Source organism: Aethalodelphis obliquidens, unplaced genomic scaffold (genome assembly GCF_003676395.1).
Source record: "Aethalodelphis obliquidens isolate GAN/ISIS:26980383/991018 unplaced genomic scaffold, ASM367639v1 scaffold20, whole genome shotgun sequence".
In the NCBI taxonomy this organism is placed as follows: domain Eukaryota; kingdom Metazoa; phylum Chordata; class Mammalia; order Artiodactyla; family Delphinidae; genus Aethalodelphis; species Aethalodelphis obliquidens.
Window position 1 is genome coordinate 11,363,770 of NW_020837964.1, and position 23,980 is coordinate 11,387,749.

At 37.7% G+C, this 23,980-nt stretch overlaps 1 protein-coding gene across 7 annotated transcripts in view; it reads right to left on the reverse strand.

Annotated features, from left to right (window-relative positions):
* Positions 1–23,980, reverse strand: part of CNTNAP4 (contactin associated protein family member 4) — a 262,365-nt gene that overhangs the window by 107,609 nt on the left and 130,776 nt on the right. For all 7 annotated transcript variants that reach the window (XM_027119209.1, XM_027119210.1, XM_027119212.1 and 4 more), the window contains exon 4: positions 11,001–11,148. In XM_027119209.1, the coding sequence (XP_026975010.1) occupies positions 11,001–11,148 (148 nt within the window). The remainder of the gene's footprint in view (positions 1–11,000; positions 11,149–23,980) is intronic.

Here is a 23,980-nt window from a genome sequence, read left to right on the forward strand (position 1 = left end):
TCTTGGAACTGATATTACCACTGTTAAGAAAATTGAAAAAGCTGGAAAATAAATCAAAGGAATAACTTCATGTCCTCTCAATGTCATGCTGGAGCTTTTTAAAAGAAGCCCGTCTAATTAATTCTAGGTGAATTCACAAATATCTTATTTTACTATTTATTACTGATGAGGGCCAGTCTCTAAGTTACATGTTAATTTATAGTTTTGTTTTGTTTTGTTTTCCCAGTAGAGATGCAAATAACTTGCGTCAGATAGAAAATATATCCCCAAAGGTTATGGTTTTATTGCCCTGTTGGACATTAAACATTTGTGTACTTAACCTAGTGATAGTAATTCAACATTCTTTTTTCCAGCTTTTAGGAACCACTTGCATTCTTGGCCTATGGCCCCTTCCTTCTTGTATAGGACCAGCATCATAGCATCTTCAAATTTCTCTCTTTCTCATTCTCTCTCATGTTTGCATTCACAGTCACATCTCCTTCTCTAACTCTGATCCTGTCACCTCTCTTTTATAAGGATCCCTGTGACTACACTGGGTCCACCTGGATAATCCAGGATAATGTCCCCAACTCAAGACCCGTAACTTAATCACAACTGTAAAGTACCTTTGTCATATAATGTAACATATTTACGGTTACAGAGCATTATCATATCACAGCAAGTTACCTGCTCTCTTTGTCCCTGTTCCTTCATCTGTAACATGGGAATAATAGTACATTCTTTCTTTAAGTGAAGTATAGGTGATTTACAATATTTTGTTAATAACAGTATATTCTTCATAGGTCTGTTGTATGAATGCATATCTACACAATTTTTGGAAGTTGCTAGCATATAATTAGAATTCAATAAATTGTCAACTACTATTAATACTATTACTTATTAGAACACTGGGCAGGGAAAGAGGGATAGCAAAAATAGTTTAATAAATACATTTGGTGTGTTTATTTTTTAAAAGTGGACTCTAAAAAATAATGAATTTCTGAAGTGCACAAGAAATGCTCAATTACCAATGTCATTGCCAGGTTATGCAGCAATAATGATTTTGAGCCATCTGTGGGTTCTGTGGCTTTTTCTCTGTCTGTCAGCAAATGCCTGAGCTGACTCACCATGGCAATTGTCGGTGACCTGAATCCTCCTCAGTGAATACCTCCATCTCAGATCTTCTCATTTAGAGCAGGAAGCAAGGAAAGAGGTGGCTCACAAAAACTGCAGGCCCTACTCTCATTATCAATTCTCCCCGTGACCCTGGGAAAGAGATGTAGCCTGCTTGATTTGCATGATTCAGAAATATAATCTCCCGTAGAATACAGAGTTTTCTGAAAGAAAAGATTCCTATTTCTTTCAGGGAGTTGTGTGAGAAGTGGAATTGCTGAAACACGTATCCTGCGCTCCTTCTGCAGCACATATTTATGGAGACCTTTCCGCGAACACAGTGGAAGACACAGTAATGCATAACACGAAGAGCATTTTTTTTTCCAGGAGCTTACGGTCTAGCAGGGAAGACACACGTCCCTGAGATGTGATTATTCATGCTTCACTTCTGCATCAGGGCTGGGTCCCGAACGATTTCTAACACGTGCAGGAGGAGTTGAACCTCTCAGCCTCAGAGAAGGACGTTAACTAAAGGGCAGAAATGCTTCACCTCCGTGAGCAGCAAACTGCTTTTCTACCTCTGCATGTTTCACATGCAAACACACTCCTCATTGTCATAGCTTCCACTTGACCCAGTACCGTTCCCTCTCCTTTGCATCCTATCCCTGCTCCAGAAGTTTGAGGCTTCTCCAATTGTGAGGGGTTGACATTTGAAAAAGCAATGTCTTCCCCACCCTGTAAGTGAATTACTAAGAAAAACACATCCAAGAGCATGATTTCTCAAATTGGGGTCCGTGGTCACACCACTAAGGAGAATCTCTTGTGGCCTCCATAAACGTTCAGCAAACATCCTGCGCCCTGCCTGATGTCCGCTAATTTAGAATCTCTGAAAGACAACCCAAGAGTATAGGTTCCTGAGTGATCTTGAGGCAGACGACAGCATAAGGGTTATTTGACAAGAGGAAGAGGTAGCTTACAGAAACCTGTTCTCTGAAGATGAACAACCTCACTGCATACTGAACTGTACCATGGAAAACAAAATTGTTCTATTTACCTATACCATAGGTGGTACTTGCAGAAAATTGTGGAGGTGGTAGTGACTTGTCCCTGAAATGTCTTTCAGGGAGAATTGGATTCTGTGAGTTAAACCATGAATCATAGCATTATTGATGAGATCAGTTGACTAAGAAACTTAAAAGAGAAAAATTGGAATAGAAAATGCATGAAATGGAAAACAAATCATTAAAAATAGAAAATTCACTTTATTGAAGGTCATGAAAGAGTTCTTGAAAAAGACATGAGACTCTTCTAATAATTCTTTGGGAATCATCCCAAAAACACAAATAGAAAAAGAGTGCTACCACTAGAGAAAACAGCTATGGACCAAACGCTTCTGGGCTAAATTGAATTCAGTCTTAAACACTGATCATAGTGCCTCTCTATTTAAAAATTACTACCTATGAATCACTAAACAAACAGAGGTCCAATTCTGACTTCTAAAAAACATTAATCAGACTGAGTCACTGTTAAACTATTATATAGTGAAATATTAAAGCTACAGCATGATGTATAGGCACGTGAGATCTGCATTACAGAATTGTGCTTTTAAAGAGATGGAGAGGAGAGACCAAGCCCTTGAGAAATCAACAGGAAATGGTTGTTCTATTTTTGCATAGTAGCATAAAAGAACGTAGAATGATTTAAGGGACTCTCAGGTTTAAAACAACTAAAATTAATATGGTAAAAAGGAAGAAGGCACAGGATCAAATGCTGTATATAACCACAGGGAAAAGATGACTTTACTATCATGGTTTTTGCTTTGTTTTGTTTCCAGTACGTGGGCCTCTCATTGCTGTGGCCTCTCCCGCTGCGGAGCACAGGCTCCGGACACGCAGGCTCAGCAGCCATGGCTTACAGGCCCAGCCGCTCTGCGGCATGTGGGATCTTCCCGGACCAGGGCACGAACCCGTGTCCCCTGCATCAGCAGGCGGACTCTCAACCACTGCGCCACCAGGGAAGTCCACTATCATGGCTTTAAACAAACTGAGTTAAGGTCAGTGATAACACTCCAGGAGGTTATGGGAGCAAACATCATCATGGCCACTTACATATCAATTTAAATTAACCTTTTAAATAGATTTGAAATCGGTAACATCTACTTCATCAAGGACGCTGGAGTGTATCATTGGAGGATGTAAGCTGGATTTCTGTTTCTAATATTTATTTGTTATTTTTGTGATGTCACAGAAATCACTTAAGTGCCAATTCTCAATTTCCTTATTTGGAATATGTGGAGAATAATTCCAACCTTTCATGCTATACCAAAAAAGCTGTTGGCACCCGAGGGAAATATCAAAATGCCTTGACAGTTATTATTTGGAATGCTATTATTATCATTTTAATAATAACAACTTTTGAAATTTCATATGTTCATCTCAGAGATATTTCTCTTTTCGTCAGTTGCTACTGCTTGAGGATAATAAATTTGGATGTTTACATATTTATTCATTTTTTGGTTTATATCGTGGCTAATCAGATATTTTTCTTAATACCTCCGCTTAACAAATAGTTACTGAACGTTTACTGTGCCAAGCTCTACAGTAGGAGGCTGTGTAACAGGGAACACATTCCATCCTCATGGATCCTCCAATCAGAAGGAAAAGAAAGACATCACACAACTCATCCCATCGGAACAGATGTTTTTACAAATTGTTAAGTGGAACTTGAAGGAAAAGGACAGGGTAATATCAGAGGTTTGAGCAGAAAGGTCTAAATTAGGTTGTTGATTAGGGACAACATCTCTGAGGAAATGATATTTAAGCTGAGTAGATCACCACCTATGAGAAGATCGAGGGTCAGGAAAGGAAGAGAAGGTGGGGGGAGAAGAGGGTGAGAAGAGCTGGGAGGGTGGGAGAGTCTGGAGAGGGATGGATGGTGTGGCGGAAACTAAATGGAAGAGATCCACAGGGAGCTGAATTACTGGCAGATCACCTTGACCCTGTGAAAGCTTGGTTCCAGGTTTTTCTTGGACAGGTCTATTTAGGATTTGTCCTTAGTCCCAGGACGTAACAATTGGTCCTCAGTTACGGTGTTTATTCCTAAGACAATGCCTTTCTGGCTTTTCAGGTAAAAGCCCAAAGTGTTTAACAAGTCTCTCTAAATTGGCAGAACTTGGACTCCAAAGGTATCCTTCCCGGAACTAGGCAGATGCTGGATGAAGTCCTCAGGACTTGAATCTCCCAGCTCTTGCTTTTGCCTGGTGCATAGTGGGCATGGGTAAGTCAGGAATCAGGCAAGGATTTAAGGGGAATGTGTAAGAAGGAGTCAGGGCTCTCCCTCTCTGATGCTCTCCTTTTCAGTATTCCACCCTAAATTTCTAATCACTCTGGCAACCTTGAACTCTGACCTCTGTCTCCTCAGTCAAGTAAAATCTGGCTACTTGCTGCTTGAGTATTATGATGCTCTTAGGAAAAAGTCAGTTAAATATGGATCTCCAGGAGTTTGCCTTCCATCTTTCAAGAATCAAGTCCTCTCAAGTTGCTGCCTGTTTTGAGTTGAATTTCAAAGCCCTGAAGCATTTTTTTAAATGTATTTTATCCAGCCACTATAATTGCTGTGGGCAGCAAGATAGTCCAATAAAAGCTACTCTGTTATGACTGGTACCTAAAAGCAAATCTCTCTTTTTTTGTAAAATTTTATAACTATTGACTTGTCCATTAATTTATTTAGGATTGCAAAATGGGCATATATTGATTCTACTACTCCTCGTTTATTTATATAAGTATAACTTTAAAGAAAAATTCCCTCTAATCTTCTATTTGATTACCTTGAGGTCCAGATCACATAGGAAGAGTAGGATAAATGCTTGATGTTTTCTCTTCATTTATTAGCTTTCAAAATAATGAGTCGATTCCTTAATAGTTCTCCTAGGTGACCAATGAGGGTTCTTTTTTTAGTATTATCATGAACCCATTCACTTAAATATAGTTAATATGCTTCAAAACTGCAGCTACTATCTTCATTGATGCTAAAATATTTCCATCTTTGGTCAGTGAGAGCCCCTTCAGTTGGCTGAGTTCTTTTGACATTATTCTGGTGGGTTTTCATAGTCTCCTTATTTTCTGGCATTCTAAAAGCTAACCTCATTTTAATTTTAATATAACTTCACGTATCATCAAATTAAAATCTTAAGACTATAAACTTTGCAAAGAATTAGAATTTATCCACTTTGATTTTAGGCCAACATGAATCCATCTTCTTTTGAAGCTCTGACATCAAATAGGATCCCTCAGCTACAGTATTAGCTGATAAACAATCTGAGAGCAGGGACTGTATTTAAAGCATCTTGTCAAGATCTTATGTTGACATGTTGGAGCTGCTTAATAAGTAGGTATTGGATTCAATCACAACTATTCTTTAGGGTAAATCTAACACCTTTCCTGCTTTTCCTTTTTCCCCAATCCAACAAGTGGTGTGAGAGAGCTGCATCCTGAGTAGACAGAAGGCTATTACTTAGTTTTCTTTCAGTATTTTTTCACCCAGACAAACAGTTGCACTTTTCACGTTACTTTCTTATATTTCCTACTAATAATTTTCTAAATGGAAATCTACAGATGTAAGTAGTTCCAACTTCCAGTATGTTTTACGTCATGAAATGCATACTCTTATTTTAAGTTAACATGAGTTTTGTAATTTCTGACTTATTTCCATTTACTAAATAGAATCCATAATTTTCTCTCATACAGTCTGCATTTAAGCAAATAAACATAATAGTGTAATGCTTCTGTACATTTCTGCTCTGCCAATCCTCTCACTCAGTTTTCCCTGTGCTCTGTGCCGGATCTTTAATGGACTGAATATGACACTTGGATGATGGGAAAAGCCTTCCTGAATTTCCCCAGACCTGCCCCCATTCATTCATCTATCTGTCCAGAGGACTAATACCAAAAAAGGACCATCCGATTTCAATACAGTATAATGTGTGTATGATGTGACCAGGAGCAGAACACATCCTCTGACCTAAACAGGAAGCACTAGAGAAGTTGTCAGAAACAGTGATTTCTATGCAGAGAAAAGACAATGAGTAAAAGAATTATCTAGGTAGGGGAATGAAGGCTAGATGTGTGGTGATCGCCCTATGCTTCATGAAAAGATCCTAAGACTAGAAAAATCATGAAATCACAGCACTTCAAATAAACTGTAATTATTTCACTACAGCCGGGCAGTTGGATGCTTTTATTCTGCTGAGGATGAGGAAGGAGAGATCGTGGATCGAAAAATGAGAGTGTTTACACAACAGCTAGAGAAAAGAAACTAAGAATCTATACTCAGGGCGATTGCTTCAGCAATTCACCCACCATTAACCATTATCCCCTGTGGCTTAATTGCTACTTCTTAAGCACTCCTCAGACTCACTCACTTGCACCCAGTTATTTTCCTTTCTTGCCTTTGTTTACCATTGTTTACCCTTTGGGACACACTGAGCAGAGTAGTAGTTCTTCATCATCAAACACTGTCTTTTCTTTTTCTTTCTTCCACAAGTTATTTCCTTATCTACACCTCTTGTCTAGATCTGTAAACATGTTCACAGTGGCTATGGCCAAGACATCTGAAATTTATACTTTCCCTTTGAACCCATAAAATTTAGCTTCTGCTTCTCTCATTACTCAGGAAACAACGTCAGGTCTACCGACATAAAAGTAGAACATGCTCTTTGATATGGATTTTCCATTCACTTGATGCTCCTTCAGAACAAGTTACTGTTCTAACTCAGGGTAATAAAACCGTGTGTGGTTCTCACAACAGCCACTTTCCCAGCAATATTCACAGGGGCAGCTTGCATCTATAACTTCAGCCAACACACATATTAGGCACAAGGGGCCGGGGAGGGTCTGGCATAAAAATGCACACTACCTGAAAAACAGTATAAAGGACCTGTTTTAATTATGACAAATGCATTTCTGTTTTTCAAAGACATGAGTAGTTGTACAAACATAGCTTTAAACTTTATACTTTTATTATCAACAGTAAGTGGAAAGGTTCTGATTTAATAACTAATGATATTTTATAGGTTTCAATTCTGTAACTTCACCCCAGAGGATGTGGAGTTCCAATCTTCCGTATTTCACAGTCACTTAAACTCAATGAGTCAGCGATGGAATTAATTCTCTCTCCTGCTCCCTTCCAGAACTTATTTGTTCCCCAGCGCCCCCTCCCGGTAAATGACACCACCTTGCAGACAGCTGTTCAAATCGGATAACTCAGTGTCCCCTCACATACAATCACTAAATTCTCCTGATTCAAGAGTAGCCTCAGCATACTGTGAATCTGATTCAAGTCAGGAGAACTCTGTCCTCATGGCTGGTCCTCTAGTTTGAGACTCCAGCTGTCACTTGTAGAAAGGAGTTCAGAAGCCTCCCCATTGAGCTGCTGCCTCTAATCTCTACCCCTCGTTTAGCCCTCCAATCTGTACCCCTCAGTTCAGTCTGAATGACCATTCTCAAATACAAACTGATCCGTCCAAGCAATCCTCATTCCCGTTCTTGACTAGAAGACACCCCTTCTCCTATCTGGACCATTCTCCCAGCCTCTCATGTGAAAATACCTGCACCTTAATTTCAAAACCTATTTCCGTAAACTTTCTCATACTAACCTCAATTCATCAATCACGTTATTCCTAACACCCTACACTAACGCTACCATATTTTGCATTGAGTCTGTGTAATTTTTATGACATTGCACATTCTCATCTTTAAGAAAAAATGTATTACTTTAAATTCCTCCCTATACCCAACAGCTAGTAGACTTCTCTTTCAGCAAGTGTCAACAGACATTTAAAGGATGAACACATGTATGATTCATCACGAGTACTGGTTTTGGAAGGTGATGGATCTGATTTTAAATCCTAGGTCTAACACAGGCTGTGTAATCCCAAAGTTCTTAATTTCTCTAAGTCCACTTTCGTCCGTGTCAGGAGACTTGAAGCACCCTGGTATACAACATTCTTGAGTGAGTCACTTAGGCAAAGCCCACCCAAAAGTCATATTAACTTAGTGCAGGCAATGGGAACACACAAGCTGGCAGGTTGGATGCAATCCTCCAGGCCTTGCTCAAGCTCACAAGAGGCCCACTTCATTGCCGGCACATACAGGTGCGCTGGGACTGGGATCCGCAAGAGCCCTGCTCATGTCGCACCCTCCCACACTTTCCCTTTTTTTAAGGATTGCGGAAGAATAGCCTTGCATATCTGGAGAAAATCCAGTCTGATCTTGGATCTGGGCTACTCAGGAGAGTTGCAGACAAAATCTTGAGCGGGCTTCTTTTGCTGACCTACAGTTCTTCCTTTTGAGGGCAGGGGACACTGGTGGTCTCAGCTATTTCTGTGCCAAACAACCCAGAGCAAGCCACAGGGGTCATTCGGCAGACCATAAAATGGTAATATCCAAGTACCTACTTCACTGTGCTGTTGAAATGGTAAAAAATAGTACCTGACACGTATTAAGTGTTCAGTAAATGATGATTAAATAGTATCATACTTTAGTAAACTAATATTCTGCAAGGCTAATGGTACACAGAGGTGGAGAATAAGAGTGTTGACTATGGTGTAATTGAGGAACTAAAGTCAATTTGATCAAATACATTCCCAGAAGGCATTCACACCCAACCCATTTTGAGGTTATTTTCGGTCATCTGTGAGAGTATTTTTCCATTAAGGTTATTTTTTTTCTCTTTTATCCAAAATTATCCGACAGCCACTTTACATTGAATCCTGCTGTATCATTTTACCGTGTGTTTATGTTTGAGTTTAAAATGTTGGCTCTCGCTATTGACCCTTCAACCGTGGGTCCATGAAAAAAGGAGGTTGACTAAGTGCCCGGATGATGTGCTTACTCCAAGAGACAGCAGATGAATTAACAGCAAAAAGAATGTTTCATGGGGTTGCGGGGCGGGTTGGGGGGAATCTGAGTTATCACCCAGCACGCGGCGGCAGAGAACTCAAAGGAGCCTGCACCCCATCAGTCACTTCATAGGGACGGTACTGTGGGAAAACAGCATCAATAGCCTTGTTAAACTAACGCTGAATTTACATACGAGATCGAATGTGTATTAAGTGTGTGCTGCTGGGGAAACTGCTTAATACCTCTAAGACTCCATTAGATGGGTGATTTTTAGGATTAAATTAGTACGTCTATAAAAACTATTATCTGACGCAGAATAAGTGCTCAGTAACTGTTTGCTATTATTATACACTGATAAATAAATATTTTGCAAGGTAGACGCTCTGAATCAGTAACTATAAATATGAATCATTTTGGAGTTTGCTTTGCTGATTGCCCATCGTGTGGCACGGGCTTTATTAAAACTCTACGATCCAAAGACAAATAAGACTGACTGTCCAGATTCTGTGTTCCAGAATCGCAATTTTGGGTGGGACGTTTTTTTTAAGGATGATTTTATTCAAGTGGGATCATTGTAAAGGGAGGAGCTAACACATACCAGGAGCAGCTAAGCTGAACCGCAGAAGCCAGGAAAGCTAGAAGGAAGTCGGGCAGATGATGAGAAGTAAGCTGCCCATGGCTCATCTCTGATTTAACGGCTGGAGGAGGCATGAGAATAAGCTGGGGCTCTGGAGTCTGGCAGGCTTGGCTGCAAACCCAGCTCTGTCACTTCCTGTCTGGGTGGTTGGAACAAGTCAACATGGAATCCCTAAGCTCTAGCTTCCTCATTTGCAAAGTAGGGGAATGGAACAAGTTACCTAATAATATTTATCCGGACTTTGTTTGGAATTATAGACTAGCTGGTTAATATGGTATTAGACATATAATGAGCACTCAAGAAAAATTTGTTACGTCTAGAATTATAAAAATTAATCCTATTAACATTAGTGCTATTGCTGCTAATACTATTATGACAATTCTGCCGACGTGGTTTCTCTGTCTGACACAGGATAGACAACTTCAACAAGCTGCCTGTCCTCTATATGACATGCCTTCCTTTACATAAATAAAGTGAACCTGAAAAAGTGATGAAATACATGTGAAGAAAGCTTTAGTGGCTAAAAAAATAAAGGTTTATTAGAGGAATAAGGATGCAGTGAATTGAACAGTTATGGGTTCTCCTCCAGATTCTTCTGTGGACTAAGATGTGAGACGCTGGGCAAATTACTGACTCTCTCCAAACCTCAGACTGCTCGTCTGATAATTGTAGATCATGTTAACTAACGACAGGATGGTGTGGCTTGAGGTGGGCTATCAAGAACTCTCAGGTCTCTGTCCCACAAAAAGACATAATAAAATACTTCATTAAGAGGAGACTAAGTGAAATCTGTGGTTTCTATCTTTTATGTGAAAGTATTTCAAACACATCTTACATTTTGGCAGGGGTCTTTACCTTTTCTATGAATTTATGCACAGGGCATAGCATATTTATAAGTGAGTTTCATGGCATATTATTTTTAGGCTGTAGAGAAGAACATTCTGTGGTCTCAAAACAGATGATTGGTTTTACTAAATGGGCCACTGTCTTTTATTAAATTTAGGGTGCCCAAATGAAACATCATCACATATAGTCTATGGGGGGACATTCTAATATTTAAAAGTTAAGATCTGGTCAAAAATATCAGATTTGGATAAATGGATTCACATATGTCTACAAACATGTATCTCTATCTATCTATCTCTGTAACGATTTGTCTAGCTGTAAAATGCTTCCATTTCTGATTTAAAATATAAAAGCTGAACACGTAAGTCAATATTGGCATGTATGGGCACAAATAAAGCTTCCCACAGAAACTGCTCCCGTTTTTATGTCTCTTTACGCAGCTCTTAAATCAATTTCAGCATACAGTTTAGCTTTTAAAACATCTCCTTTGGTATCTATTCCACTGTGTTGGATAAACAAACACTTACTATATGCACATCCAAACACCTCGATTCGCATTCCAATTCTGCCCCTGGGGTTCCACTCTAAAGGGATGAAGCGCAGAAATCTGGCTTTGATAGAAGGCTGGAGTCTATAGTACACAACACTGTCTGCATTTGCATTTCCTGAAAATCCCTAGAAGAAAAGAGAAAAGAAGGAAATCAATGTACCTGGAGAAGATCTATTTCACTTTGTCTCCTACAATGTCAACAAGCAATGTATGATTTGCTTTTTTACTATAAAATGGCAACCTTCTTTAAGAAGATCATATTGTTAACAGTTATGCCATAACGTATCTTCATCTGCATAAGTTACTATTGTCTAAACCTCTTTCTATCTAGCAGTTTAAATTCCATCACCTGCAGCAAGCCAGCTTACAACTATGAAACCCCCAGTAAAGTTTGTTTCTATAAGGTGCAGATGAAACATAAAAGTTACTGACATTGTGAACCATGAGAAATATTGAGAACATCTTCTTCCTGTATTCAAAAGCTAGGATCTGATTCAGCATAGAAGTTACTCACATCATTGATGAATGAGTAAGGTTACGACTTGTTTGTATTGTTTCACTTTATCTTACTCAGTAACATAAATGAAACTTATCACCAGACATTCAAGTCAGAGCTACACTCTGAAAATAGGTTGTTAAACTTCATTCACCACAAGGCTGGATAGACACCTTAAAAACTGTTGTTGCGTGTCACTTTTATTCAATAAAAAATAATAAAATAAAAGCGCCTGTATTTAAACAATTGTTAAGGGAAATTGGAATCAGTCATCATCTGGAAAGACCTGAAATTAGACTTACAGATTTTAGATTTGAAAGCTAGAAAGACCATAGGAATGATGCTGAGCTAGCACCATCAAATTGCAGATGAGGAAATTAAACGTCAGAACGATGAAAAAAAAGTCTCCGGTGTTTGCAAAACTATTATATGGTATGACCAGGAGCTATACTCCTTCCACAATATCAGGATGCATCTACCTAGCATATAGCCCACCTGCAAAACCCACACCTAACCAGCTTTTATTTTCCCCTATGTGACATATGGTAAATCTTCATATGTGAAAACGTTAGGATGAAGCAGTTGTTCTCAATAATTGATACTTAATTTTTATTTCAGCTTCTCCTCTTCCACCTCTTCCTTCCTTTCCTCCCTCCTTTTCTCCTTCTTGCCTTCCCCTCCTCCTCCTCCTTCTTTTTTTGTTTAACTGTAACCATCAGGATACGTAGGAACTACTGAAATAAGGGATGATGCTACGACCTATTCAGCCGCGTGGTAGGTCCCCTTACCATGACTGGATCAACGAATGAGGTCACCCTCATGTAGATCATACCAAACAAAGCAAATATTTTAGGAACACCAATACCCAGGGAGTTTATTCATTTGCCTACTTTTCTTTCTACTTCACAAATATCTCTTTACCAACGTTTACTAAAATATTTTCTAACACAGTAAAAATTAAAAGTAAGGTTGGGTTTTTCAGTCAAATTAATTTGATTTGATTCCCCTTATCAGTCAACTCTAATTCCTGCCCCCCAATGCCCCCCACCCCAGTACCTCATACACCCAATTTTCAGGCTCACACAAAACAGACAGTTCTATGATGGTGCCTCCAAATTATATCCCAAATCTGGGCACCTCCCTTCATCTCAGCTACAACCACCAGGTTCAACAAAGCATTATCTCTCCAGAACTACTTCAATGGCCTCTTCCTCATGTTTTTAGTCTTCTGTTTCCTATCACCATCCCCATCCCCATCCATATCCCTAAATCTCTTTCCCTCTGAGCAGTCAGTAAGATTTTTAAAGGTAAGACAAACTATGTTACCCCCACTGCTTCCTTTACCACTTAGAAGAAAATCCAAATTCCTTATCAAACATAACACAGTCTTTGGCAATCTCCTCCATGATGCTTTGAGCACAGGGAACCCCCGTGTAGAAGCCAAGCTCAGTCCTGCTGAGGGCCTTTGCGCCAGCTGTTCATTCTGCTGTGAAAGTTCTTCCCTCAAGATCTTTGTACAACCAGCTCCTCTTGTCATCTCAGGCCTTGGTCTAAAGAGTACCACCTAAGACAGGCCCTTTTTGACCACAGCTTCTAAAGGAAGTGTACCTGGCACCCCAGCATCTTATCTTTCTGTTTTATCTTCTTCATATTACTCATTATTTGGGGGTCTTTTTTGATTATTTGTTTATCTTATCCCCTTAGAAGACAAGCTCTGTAAAGCAGGGACCTTTACTGCCTTCCTTCCATAGTACCTAGAATATGGCTTGGCTCAAAGTGGTTCTCAACAAAATATCTGTTGGATGTGTATGTTTGGGAAAGACTGGGCTTAAAAACAAATCAAAGTTCAGCAAGTTTCTTGATTATTGTATCTCTATGAAGATGTCAAATGAGAATGTACAAATGAGCACTGTATCTCCTGAGGGAGGAACAGTTATCCAGCATGTTTCAAACATGTTAGGCCCACATCCCTGGCTACTATTTCCCAGAACATAAACAGGAGGAGATCGTTTAATCCCACAGATATTTGGACTCTGATAACCAGACACTTCTAGAACGTTCCATGCTATTCCACCAGTTGAAATTTCACACTGAGGATTTGATATAAAAGGTTAACTGTATTCTTTATTGTACTACCTAATCCCCATCCTCACTTCACCTTTAGGGCACCATAGTCTCCATTTCTGTCAAAACCATGAACATTTGCCTGAAAATGTCCATTTATACCAACTTTTTCTTTAGAATGGCTGAGGAAGGGCAGTTTCATTTAAGATAGTATTTCCCAAACTTGGACTACACATTAAAACTCCCAGTGCTCAGACCCTGGGCATTGCTGTACGTGTGTGTGTGTGTGTGCCTGTCTGTCTGTCTTTACAGGCTCTCCAGGTCAGGGTAATGTGCCTCCAGGGTTGAGGACCTGGTTTAAAGACATTCAATCCTAATCAGACCTTCTTACACTTATGATTTTATTTTCCTGGGTACCACTGGCAGGTTAATACAAGACCTAATTATGATTTCTTGCAGTGAACAGCTGGGTGATGAATTAGATAACCCTCCAAAAGATCTCACATTTTTTCAAAATTATTATAAGTTCATAGATTGAGATAGATGGCACTCTGTGATCTCAGCATTTTATGGGATTGGGAGAAAAGATGCAGGTGACAATGGCAACAGACAGGTAAATGGGAAGAGTACGTCTGTAAATGGAAGCCCTTCACAGTTTATCTGATCAATTTATGAGCTATTTGAATTTTGCGAACGTAAAGAAGAAATGTAAATTACTTAGTCTGTATAAGTAATAAAAACATCTGAGCACATTCAAAATTTTAAGTGATTATTTCTGTCAAGGGATGAGGGAAATTGTGAGGTGGGGGATATGGGATTTTTACTTAGCACATTTTAGTCATTTCTGAATTTTTTTAATGAGCATGTATTAATTTTATAATAATTAGCAAAATAAAGTAATGCATAGACATGTAAGTGTATACAGTGACAGAATAGGCAGAAATACCACTTAGTAATGCTCTGGGTACCTTAAATAACATTCTAAGATTAATGTTACTGGGAAAACATGCACCATTACTACTAGTTAAATATATTTAACTGAACAATAATATCTGCATTGTTTTGTTCCACTTGTTGCTAAGTTTTAAAACGTAAGATAATAAAGATTCTGCTGTGGAATTCAATATCTAATGGGAATTTTTGTAGAATGTCTGTGAATGAGACGGGGAATTGATGCTATTCACTTTATAAATGCAAAGTCCAATGCATACTAACGTTCCTAATGTAATTCCCTTGCCTAGAAGACTTCTCTCAATTTGCTATGAAAATTTTTTCACATACTCATAATTCATAAAGGAACGCATGAATTTGAATGTCTCATTCTTTTGAAAAAATAATTTTATTATGAGAATGTGTATGTCTTCCCTTATATTGTATATTCTGAACTTTAGTGCTTGTCCAAATTACCTGAGGTGCTGTCGCGCACCAAATCTGTGAGAGGGGCCTTAGAAATCCGCATTTCAATGCAGGTCAAGCTGATTTGTGCTCTTGGTCTTCCGCCTGCTCTTTGAACATTCTTCAGGCTTGTGGATAAATCGTGCTGTTTTTCCCCTCCCTATTTTATTTCAAAACTTCTCAGAGAGGGAAAAGATTTTAGGAGAACAGTTGACTAGGGCTAACCTCCAAAGGGAGAAATAAGTAACAAACGTCTTCTGTGCTATCAATCTGAATGTCTTCAACGTGAAAGCTTGTGTCTCAACATCAGACATAGCAGAAATATATATTATGTAGTTTTAATATTCGCCTCAACCCTGTGAAGTATTTTTGTGGCCACCGTAAAACTGAGGATAACAAAAATTATAGAGCTCATGTGCCTAAAACCACGCAGCTAGAAGGTGACAGAGTAAGGATTTAATTCTATACTTTTCTGAATCAAAAGCCCGTAATTTAGCTAAGCCATCTGAGGCCTCTCTCCAACAGAACGTGAAAGCAAACAACTCACCCTAGAGGAAACCTGATATTTTATCTGAGGCTGTTTTTCCCTTTTTCTCATAATTTATATTTAAAATCTTTGACACATCTGAAAGTAATGCAACTTAGATTATTACTGAACTGGGACACAACTCTACCAGTTGACTTTTATAGACAAAAGGATTGTTCTATTAACTTCACATTTTCACACAATTACTACAGCTGAAGGAAAATAAAAGACAAATTTTCAAGCATCAATAGGACTCCTGCGTAGAAACGGTAACCTAATAGATGCATAATGTAGAAGAACACGCCATTAGATCATCAAATACATGAAATAGCTACAAGTAAAATTAAGGTGATGTGTCTTATGTGATAAAAATCAAAAAGCCTTAATTGTATTTTTCTTTTCTTTGAGACTTGACGATTTTCAAACTCAGTGAGATGCTCAAAGATGGTTTAGAAATGTATTCTAACCTAGATAATTTATGGAGTTAATGAATTAAAGTTTTTCACAGGATTTTAAGTATTTTCAAAGTGCTTCTAAAGTTTATGAAAAAGTGTAATAGCATTAACTTCTTTTGCAAATAGTAATTGAGCAACTCATCTATGAAAGCCAAGATACATAAAGGGAGATGGCCACATATGGCAGTTCATAAGGGGCTCCAAAACACTGCTGTGATAAATTAGAAACATGGGACCATGTGGTTATATAGCAGATCTGTAATTACATGTAAACTCGTCCAGCTCCCACCAAAATAAACAGTAACATTAGTAGAAATTCAATACAACAAACAGGTAAATATTAAAATCCCCTGACCTCTCTTATTCATGTGACTTACATATGACCTTTTTCCAAGTACAATTCATTTTGACACTGTCAGCTAATATGCAGAAACTAAATATACCATAGCAACATGCTGTCTAATGGAAATCAGCTCTTTATTTTATGATGTTAGTTATAAATCTTTACTAAGTATGCCTCCCATGAGATCTTCTGGTCTAGAAAAGCATAAAAGAAAAGAAAAATAAGAACTACCAAAAAATGGGAAATATGCTAACATAAACCCAGATAAGAATAATGTTTAAACATATGTTGAACAAGACATTGTAACTATATCCAACAAAAGTTGATTCTATCTTGAGTGTGAATGGAATTCATTTAATAGAAAACCAGCAATGAGAGTACAGCAGTCAAATCAGAAAGTTAAGTTTTGCTCTGTATATATAATAACTCAATTTTGATTATAAAAGAGTATAGAATTTTATTAATATTAAGTCAGTTTCTACTATCCCTCTCAGAAGATATTCAATATCTTTAAAATATTTATTTGGAGGGGTACCAAATTATTAACAATAGTTCACTGAGGGACCACAAACCTGCCATTATTTTAGAATCTGTGGAGGCACAAAGTTGGAAAATACACTGGTTAGGCCCTTTCAGCATAGAAGGGTTTGAATTCTCAAGACCGAAATATCAAAGGGCAAGAGAGAAAAAGCACACGAAAGATACAATCTTCACTACAGTCCGTAACTATTGTTGAGACATAGTAATAAACTTTTACATGCCTGATATATGGACAGGTCATTAAGCCTAAATTTATATTAGGGTGATAACATGGACAATTTTGAGGAAGATTAAAATTTGACTGAGATGCAAAGTAACTTTTAACTAAGAAATGATAATATTATGGTAATGGTAGATTAGGAGATTCTGAACAATGCCCCTGCTAAAAGCTGTACAAAATTAAAAATAGGGACTGAAGCTCTGAAAGACAATAAAATATTAAATGTCCGAGATTTGGGAGAAGAACAGCCAAAGAGACCAGCCCTACCTTTGGGGCCCTTGTTTTCCTCTTTCGGTGACTTAAGGATTTCTGAAGAGGAGAAACTGAGCAGATCTTTTGACAACTTCACAGGGTTAGAGACAAAACTTTAGTGCTAGAGCCCTCAAGGACATGAATATACCATAAGCTTCCACAGGTTTTGTGTCAAAACTTTGAGAGTCTACAACTAAGAATAAATGGTGAGAGAGACAACTCCCCACAGGGATGAGAATTCAGCTTCCCATCTTCTCCATCTGCGAAATTATATGACGATGGTCAGAGATGCCTCATGCTCCTTGCTGCCTGCAGAAGCAACTGTAATTATATTCTGTAGGAAGACATCCTTCTAGATCTCAACTTATCATTCGTTTTTTTCATATATAATGTCCTACACACAATAGAAAATAATAAAACATTAGAATAAATTGTTCTTAAAGGAAATTTATAGTCTTCAACATGCACACATATTAGTAAATAGGAAAGGCATCAGCTCTGTTATTTAAAGAACTCGGGAATCATCATTCTATACAACAAGAAAGAGGGACAAACTTAAAAATCGATGAATTTTCTGAGACCTGTCAGAAAACTGAGGTTACATGGTGCTATGGACTAAGTTGTGCCCCTCTAAAAACGTATAGGTTGAAGCCCTAACCACTCCCATTATTATAGTATTTGGAGGTGGGGCTTTGGGAAGTAATTACGTTTAGATGAAGTCATGAAGGTGGGGCCCCCACGATGGGATTAGCAACCTTACAAGATGAGGAAGACAGACCAGAGCTTCCTCTCACTCCACCAGGTGAGGACACAAGAAGACGGATGTCTGCAAACCACGAAGGGGCCCTCACCAGGAACCAAATCGGCCAGCACCTTAATCTTGGACTTCCTAACCTCCAGAACTGTGAGAAATGAATGCCTGTTGTTTAAGCCCCCCAGTCTATGGCATTTTGTTATACCAGCCTGAGCTGACTAATACACATGGCAAACCACCCCCATGAGATCTGGAGAGAGAAGGTCACCCAAAGACAGCAGAAATCTGTCCATCCACCAGTGCCATAAAACAGTAGGAACTCTCATGGTAATTTTGATGAATTGATGGAGGCCGAGTGTGGACTACCATGAGAGTGAGAAACTCCTGAGGGCTGTGGTCTTCGAGGACCCCACAGTTTTGTGGGCTTTTCCTCCAGGAACCTTTCTATGCTCTGCGACGATCAGAAAAAAAGACTTTCTTGGCTCTGGCAAGGAGGGGGAAAGGTAATCACTGTGAAATATGCCCAGACTGATCTCCATAACAAAGACTTTGCCAGAGCCTTAGCTCTATGAAGGACCTCCAGAAACACTAGTGAAGGTCACAGATTCAAGACAAAGGCTAAAACACTAACATTTAATTGCAATATTGTAGAATGATCTCATTCCCCCACGTCATACCACCATACCAACAGGACTCCAGTATAATAATACTGGATAACAACTGAGAGAAATGCAAAACACAGACCATCTCTGAAGAGGATGCCAAAGTCAAAGGAGAGGCAAAAACAAGGATACTAGATGAATTGGAAGCCTCTGGCACCTATACCACCTGTAGAAAACATTAAATACAGCCCAATTTCTAGCCAGATTAATATAAATTCTCACATGAAAGACCTATTTACCTCAGTTACCACTACTAGATACAATATGTCCTATATGTCCAAACAAAAAGTTGCAAGGCATGACAACAGGCAAGGAAAAAAAGTGTCTGCGTAGACAAAACAATCATCAGAACTTGGCTCGCATATGTCACAGATGTTTGAATTATCAGACTAGAAATTTTTTAAAACTATGATGAATATGCTAAGGACTCTAATGGGAAAACTGGACAACATGCAAGAACATATGGGGAATGTAAGCAGAGAGATGAAAATCTAAGAAAGAACCAAAGATTCCAAAGTGTTTAGAAATCAAAAACACTGTAACAGAAATGAGCAATGTCTCTGATGGGTACATTGATACATTCAATGTAGCCAAAGAAAGAACCAGTGAGCTTGAAGAAAATACAAATTTCTCAAATTGTAATGCAAAAAGAAAAAAAGTGGAAGAGAATACCCAAGAACCATGGGATAACTGCAAAAGTTGTAACATGTGCAAAAATGGAACATAAGAAGGTGAGTAAAGAGAGAATGGAGCTGAAGAAATATTTGAAGTCATAATGGCCAATGAATTTCGAAAATTAATGACAGACACCAAACAAGGTCCAGGAAGTTTAAAGAGTAAGAAGCAGGTTAGAAATCAAAATAAAAACTATACTTAGTTATACATATTCAAACTGCAGAAAAGCAAAGATAAAGAGAACATTTTGAAAGAAGCCAGAGGAAAACAAATACCTTACCTTTAGAGTAAAAGGATAAGAATTATATTTGGAATTCTCATCAGAAATCATATAAGCAAGTAGAGAGTGGAGTGAAATGTTTAAAGTGTTGAAAGAAGTAAAAATAATCTTGGAATTCTATAGCCAGAGAAATTATCCTTCAAAAATAAATGAGAAATAAAGATTTTCTCAGACAAAAACTGATGGAATTCACTGCTAGCAGACCTGCTCTACAAGAAATATTTAAAAGAAGTTCTTCAGACAAAGGAAAATGATAGAGGTCAGAAACTTGGATCTACGTAAAGAGAGGAAGAGTAGTTGAGAAGGAATAAAAGAAGGTAAGATAAAATAATTTATTTTTCTTATTCTTAATTACAAAATAACTGTTTAAAGAAACAATAGTAAGAGAGAACGCAGAATCATACAAAATGCTCAATTACATTCAAATTAGGCATTAAAAAGGGGGAACAGCAACAACAGAAAGAGGAACAAAAAAACACAAGACAAATACAACAAACAGAAAACAGCTACAAACGTGATAGATATTAATCCAAATATATCAATAAGCACTTTAACAGTGGATCTAAATACACTACTTAAAAAACTACTACTTAAAACACAGAGACCTTCAGAGTATAAAGGAGTATAAAGGATGACCAGACCCAACTATTTGTTATCTACAAGAAATTCATTTTAAATAAAAGACTAAAAATAGATTAAAAGAGATGGGGAAAGATACACTATGTTAGTGTCAAAAATCCAGAAATAGTAAAATTAAAACCACCGGATCAATAAAATAGTAATCAGTAAGAGTTTATTGTGCATATTAAGAACAGTTTTAGGGACTTCCCTGGTGGTGCAGTGGATAAGACTCCACGCTCCCAGTGCAGCAGGCCCGGGTTCAATCCCTGGTCAGGGAACTAGATCCCACATGCACGCCACAGCTAAAAGTTCACATGCCGCAACTAAGGAGCCCGGGAGCTGCAACTAAGGAGCCTGCCTGCCACAACTAAGACCTGGTGCAACCAAATAAATGAATAAATAAATATTAAAAAAAAAAAGAAGAAAGAACAGTTTTAGAACTGGGAGCGTTCAACCCCAAAACTAATGTGAAGCTCAGAGGCACAACATTACAGAATGGCTTATAAAGTGAAAATGAGGAAGTATGATTGGTTATTACAATGGGGGTTTCCAGACGGCAGGGGATTGATCAAAAGTGATTATTTAATACCGTGTTTAGGAAAACGACCTAAGTTTCTTTTATGATTATCAGAGGCATTTACAAGAAGTAAACTAAGTTAAGTTTTGCTCCTGTGCATGAAATAGGCTAGATTTAGTTTTGCTTATGTGGCTTCAATGGTTTGGTCTGCTCAGGGAATTTTCAAGTTTGGTTTTCATTTTATATTTCACTTTTCACACTAACGCTACATCTAAATAAACCTAGAATAGCTATATTAATTTCAGACAAAGCAGCCTCCAGAAAAAGGAAGATTATCATAGATAAGTAGGCACATTGCCTATTGACAAAATGATCAATCTTCCAAGATGGTTTAACAATCCTCTATGCATATGGACTTAACAGCAGAGTCCAAATACAAGAGGCAAATACTGATAGAACTGTAAGGAGAAATAGATAAATCTATTATTATAGTTGGAGTAATTGATACATCAAGGAGTCAGAAAAACAGTGAGAATGTAGAAGACCTATATCACTATTAATCAACTGGATCGAATTGACATTTTAGAATATTCCACCCAACAACAGCAGAAACAGTCTTCTCAAGTTCATGAAGCATTCACCAAGATAGGCTGCATTATGGGCCCTAAAATATGCCCTCACAAACGTAAAAGAATACAAATCATACAACGTATGCTCTCAAATCACACTAGAATTAAACTTTTCATCAGTAACAGAAAGATAGCTAGAAAGTCACAAAATGTTTGAAAATAACCCAAGAGTTAAAGCAGAAACCCCAAGTGAAATGTTTAAAAACTTATCTAAATGAAAATGAAAGTACAATTTATCAACATTTGTGGGATACAGCAGTATTTTTAGCATTAAATACATATATTAGAAAAAATAAAGATTGAAATAAATAAGTTTCCATCTTAGAAAACTGAAGAATGTAGAGCAAGTTAAGTCTAAAATAAGCAGAGGAAAAGAAGTAATAAAAATGTATACCACAAATTATTGGAATTGAAAACAGGAATGCATTAGACAAAACCAAAAGCTGGTTCTTTGAAAAGTTTCCTAAAATTGATAAATCTCTAGTCATGCTGCCCAAGAAAAAAAGAGAGAGAAGACCCAAATTATCAATATCACAAACGGAAGAGAAGTCACTGCTATTGAGCACATAGATATCAAAAGAAGAAAGGAGAAGATTAATGAGCCGAGGATGAATGAAGACATCAGAAAAAATACAGTAAATTAAAACCAAGGATGAAACAGGAAGTGGATAATAAAGATAATGCTTTGAAGGACATTTCTTTCTTTCTTTACTGAAGTATAGTTGATTTACAACATTGTGCCAATCTCTGCTGTACAGCAAAGTGACTCAGTTATACACATATACACATTCTTTCTTTAGTATTCTTTTCCATTACGGTTTACCACAGGATATTGAGTATAGTTCCCTGTGCTACACATTAGGACCTTGTTGTCTATCCAGTCTAAATGTAAGAGTTTGCATCTACCAGCCCTGAACTCCCAGTCCATCCCTCTCCCTTTCCCCCTCCCCGCTGACAACCACAGGTCTGTCCTCTATGTCTACGAGTCTGTTTGTTTTGTATATAGGTTCATTTGTGCCACATTTTAGATTCCACATATAGGTGATATCATATGGTATTTGTCTTAAGGCTTTGAGGGACATTTAAATGAAAGAAACTCTAGTTAGACTGATCAAGGAAAAGAAAAGTGACACAACCAGTATCAGGAATGCAAAAGAGCATCTTACCATGATCTTACACACATTAGAATGATAATAAGAGGATATTTGGAATAATTCTAGGCCAATAATTTTGAAAATTAAGTGAAGGGGACAAATTCTAAACTGCAATTTACCAAAACAGATGAGAAACAGGAAAATCTGAGTTGCCTATATATAGGCGAAATTAAATGTATAATTAAAAAACATTCCCACCCAGAAAATTGCAGGCCCTCTGTTTTCCCTAGTGAATTATTCTAAACATTTAAGGATACAATAATGCGGGTATCATATAAACACCTTCAAAAAGTAGAAAAACAGAATGCTTCCCAGCTTGTTTTGTGAGCCCAGCATAACCTTGATATCAAAATCTGACAAAGAACTTGTAAGGAGGAAAATAAAAGCCAGTCTCATTAAAACATAGATCCAACAATCCTTAAAAGATAGTTGCAAAATTATTCTAGAATATAAAAATAAGGAAAAAGTCTAATAGGTCATAATGCAATAAAGCTTATTCCAGGAATATAAGGATTGCTTAATATTTAAAAACTCTTCAATATAATTAATCAAACTGAAGAAAATATGGTCTTCTAGATAGACGCAGAAAGAGTATTTGATTAAACTCAACATCTAAACAAGATTGAAACTTTTAGCCAAGTAGGGAATTTCTAACTCTGTAAAGGATATCTACAAAATTCTTACAGTAAGCATTGCATGTAGTATGAAATTCTGAGAGCTGTTTTGAGTTTGGGACCCAGACAAGTATGTTGTCTACAGACCCGTCAATTCAACATTAGTACAATATTCTAACTAGTACAACAAGGTAACAAAAGTGTTTAACAGGTAATAAGGATTAGAAAGGAAAAAATAAAACTGCTATTATTCATAGGCTGCATGATTGTGTATGTAGAAATTTTTCTTTACTCTGTAGAGTGAGTTTAGGCAAATCTGCTGGGTAAAACTCTCTATATAAATATGAACTGAACTTGCACACCTATTAAAGTGGCCAATATCCAGGACCCTGACGATACTAAATACCGGCGAGGATGTGAAACAACAAGAACTCTCATACATTGTTAGTGGAAAAACAAAGGGACAGGAATCACCAAGATATTCTTGAAGAAAAACAAAGTCAGGGGATTTTCTTTACTGAATATGAAGTCTTAAGATGTGAAAAAAGAGAGAGAGAGAGAGTGTGTGTCATATTGGCAGAGAGTTACTCAAACAGACCGATGGAACAGAACAGAGAATCCACAAACAGACTCAATATATATGGACAGTGAATTTTAACAATGTTTGGAATGCAGAGCCATTAAAAAAAAGAAACAACAACTTCTTTTAAATGCCTGGCACTAGACCAATTGAATATCTACTTTGGAAAAAAGAAGAAAA